This window comes from Austrofundulus limnaeus, unplaced genomic scaffold, assembly GCF_001266775.1.
Source record: "Austrofundulus limnaeus strain Quisiro unplaced genomic scaffold, Austrofundulus_limnaeus-1.0 Scaffold981, whole genome shotgun sequence".
In the NCBI taxonomy this organism is placed as follows: Eukaryota; Metazoa; Chordata; class Actinopteri; order Cyprinodontiformes; family Rivulidae; genus Austrofundulus; species Austrofundulus limnaeus.
In genome coordinates, this window is record NW_013953383.1 from 50252 (window position 1) to 52905 (window position 2654).

The window sequence follows — 2654 nt, forward strand, 5'->3', positions numbered from 1 at the left end:
CATAAAACTAAATCCTGAAGCACTTTTTTGAGCAGTAGCAACAAAAAACTGATTTTGAGGAAAAAACACCTTAAAATGTTGAGATTTTCCCTGTGAGTTAGCAAAGTTTGGTTTATATTAGGACATCAAAAATTCCTCATTAAAAGGACATAAACCAAATATTTATGTATTATTGTAACCAACAAGACAAATTAAGTCATATATATGGATTTAATTATGATATCAGAATGATCCAGGTATCAAAATGTAGCTTTTAAAGTCAAGAATATGAAAATGTAATTAGGTCATTTTGACCAAAATTGACTTAATCCTCGTTTTGATATGATGGGTCACAGATGTTAATGAAGGCGTGTCAGGGGAGGAGTCTTACCTGCGCTCAGGTCCACGTTAATTGTGATGGACTAAAGAAATGTGCGTGGATTCAGGCGTACACACAGTTTGATACATCTGGATGTTTTTGTGCGCACGCCGTTTTCTGGATTTGTCAGGTTTCAGTAAGAAATCCACACAAGTCTTTGTACATGAGGCCCCTGGAGAAGTATAAATAACACTGTTAATAAAGCTGATGATAAAGTTGAATAAAAATCTAAGTCTGATGAAGATAAATTAAATATCTGACAGTGATCATTACACAGTGTGGCTCTAATTCTTCACTTCACCATCTGTGTTACAGTTTCACGTCTCCAAAATGAGCGTACACATGGGTCAGAGCTGTGAGGCACCGCACGTTTTCACGTCAAGTTAGGGTTTTATAAATCATAACCTTTGAGTGGAAAGTTGTGTTCACAAGCGTAATAAATGCCTCCTCAGGTCCAGTCCTGGCCCACTGGGTCCTGTCTTTATGGGTGCATGGTGGAGTCGACTGTTGGAGACGGTATGTGCTGTAAGATGAATGTGTCTCTGATGAGTGCAGGTGAACTGTTTGAGTAGAACTCAGCCAGTATTGTGTTTGTTGTGCTGTGATTCATGGAGAGGGAGGAGAGTTCAGAGAAGGCAGGTTTAAACACAAGAGGATGAGCGTTAGAGGAGGGCAGGGCTCAGGAGTAGAGATGTGACCTTCGTGAACGATCCGAATCTTTTGAACGGCTCTTTACAACGAACGATAGGAGCCGAATCGCGGGTAGTAACGAACCATTTGTAGTTTTATTTCCTTTATTCCTCATATAATCTTTATTTTTTCACGATGAAAGGGGGAAGGGGGTTTCCTGCTTGACAAACACGTGGTTCCACCCACATGATGGGATTACGTCATTACGTAAGGCTACGTGATGACGTAATACGTTCAAAATCGAACGGCTCTATGAAACAAACGGCTCCCCAAGATCCGGATCCCTTCAAAGAGCCATTTGTCCCGTCTCTAGTCAGGAAGTTGGTTGGTCCATTTTCTGGGGAGCTAACTGGACCAGTATCCCCCCTCAGTGCTGTGAGGGATAAGGGGTCACGTTTAGGCTGTAGAAATGACTGGAACTCAATGCAAAGTCTCCATGAGGATAGAAGAACAAATGTGTTTGTGTGTGAGCAGGTCCACTGGATGAAGACGGTCAGCCTCATGGTTTCTGCACAGTGACCTACTCATCCAGTGACCGTTTTGAAGGACACTTCAGCCACGGAGAGAAGAACGGAAAGGGCAAGCTCTTCTTCTTTGATGGAAGGTGAGTTAACGAGGCATCGATGCTCCATTATTATTACTAAACTACTAAGAATTAAACACTGGGTCTCATGCAAGAACATGTTCATATTCTTATCCTAAATTTCTCTTACTTTTGTTCGTACAAAGGGTTCGTACGAACATGTCACATCAGACTCAACAAACTCTTCTATCTTCAGGAAAAGTGTGTAAATGAGCTGTGTAAACTTGATGAATGCGTATCCAGATGCTCGTGCACGAGGAGAGATTAGCATAATTACCACCCCAAAAACACCATATAAGGCTAAACTTCCTGCCCTACCAGGAAGTGTTTGTTCATGAAAACGACAGTAAAAGTAAAAAGAAGAACTTCACAAATTCAGAGATTGAAGTCCTCCTGTCAGAGATCCAGAAAAGAAAATCAGTTTTTTTAAAGGAGCTGCTAAAGCCGAGGGATGAAATGACGACTGCTGTTAATGTTGTGTTTCCCGTGGGTCGTATAGTCACAGAAATAAAAATCTAAATTCTTTTCATCTCTCTGTAGTCCTGCTCCGGTTTTCCCTTGGTCAAATATTTTTTAATTCAAGTGTAAACGACTGTGTTAAATAGTTTTTATTTATTCAGAATAAGAGCCACAGCCAGTAACATCTCCCTTGTCATTGCAAGTGGTGTCAGATGCGGTTCTGAAAAAAGGATTTTAAAATGTCTCTAAAATATGTCTGGTACTTTGTGGAAAATAGCATATTTGATGTGCGGAATAAATCTAAAAAAATAAGTTATTCAAACATAATAGCTTATTGTCAACATAATTATGGAGTGTGATTTATTTTCAACTCAAAATATCTTCAAACTAATGAAATATAAATTTATTAATGAAGAAAGTCTCTCTGGATAACAGCAGATTGACTGCAGGTAAAATATACCACAGTTCTGGACCACACATGAATTTTATTCATATCTGAAAAAAAAATCCTACAAAACATCTCTCCGACGTTTTCTTCCTCTTATCCAGGGTCAGGTCCCGGGG

The 2654-nt window shown here is 39.6% G+C and overlaps 1 protein-coding gene across 2 annotated transcripts in view; it reads left to right on the forward strand.

The window, feature by feature from the left end:
- Positions 1–2654, forward strand: part of setd7 (SET domain containing 7, histone lysine methyltransferase) — a 16711-nt gene that overhangs the window by 1476 nt on the left and 12581 nt on the right. Inside the window, exons 1-2 of one of the 2 annotated variants that reach the window (XM_014029969.1) lie at positions 745–874; positions 1523–1652. In XM_014029969.1, coding sequence (XP_013885423.1) covers positions 799–874; positions 1523–1652 — 206 coding nt within the window. In that variant the 5' untranslated portion in view covers positions 745–798. Of the gene's footprint in view, positions 1–744; positions 875–1522; positions 1653–2654 lie in introns of those variants that run through there. The other variant, XM_014029970.1, reaches the window with a different exon arrangement.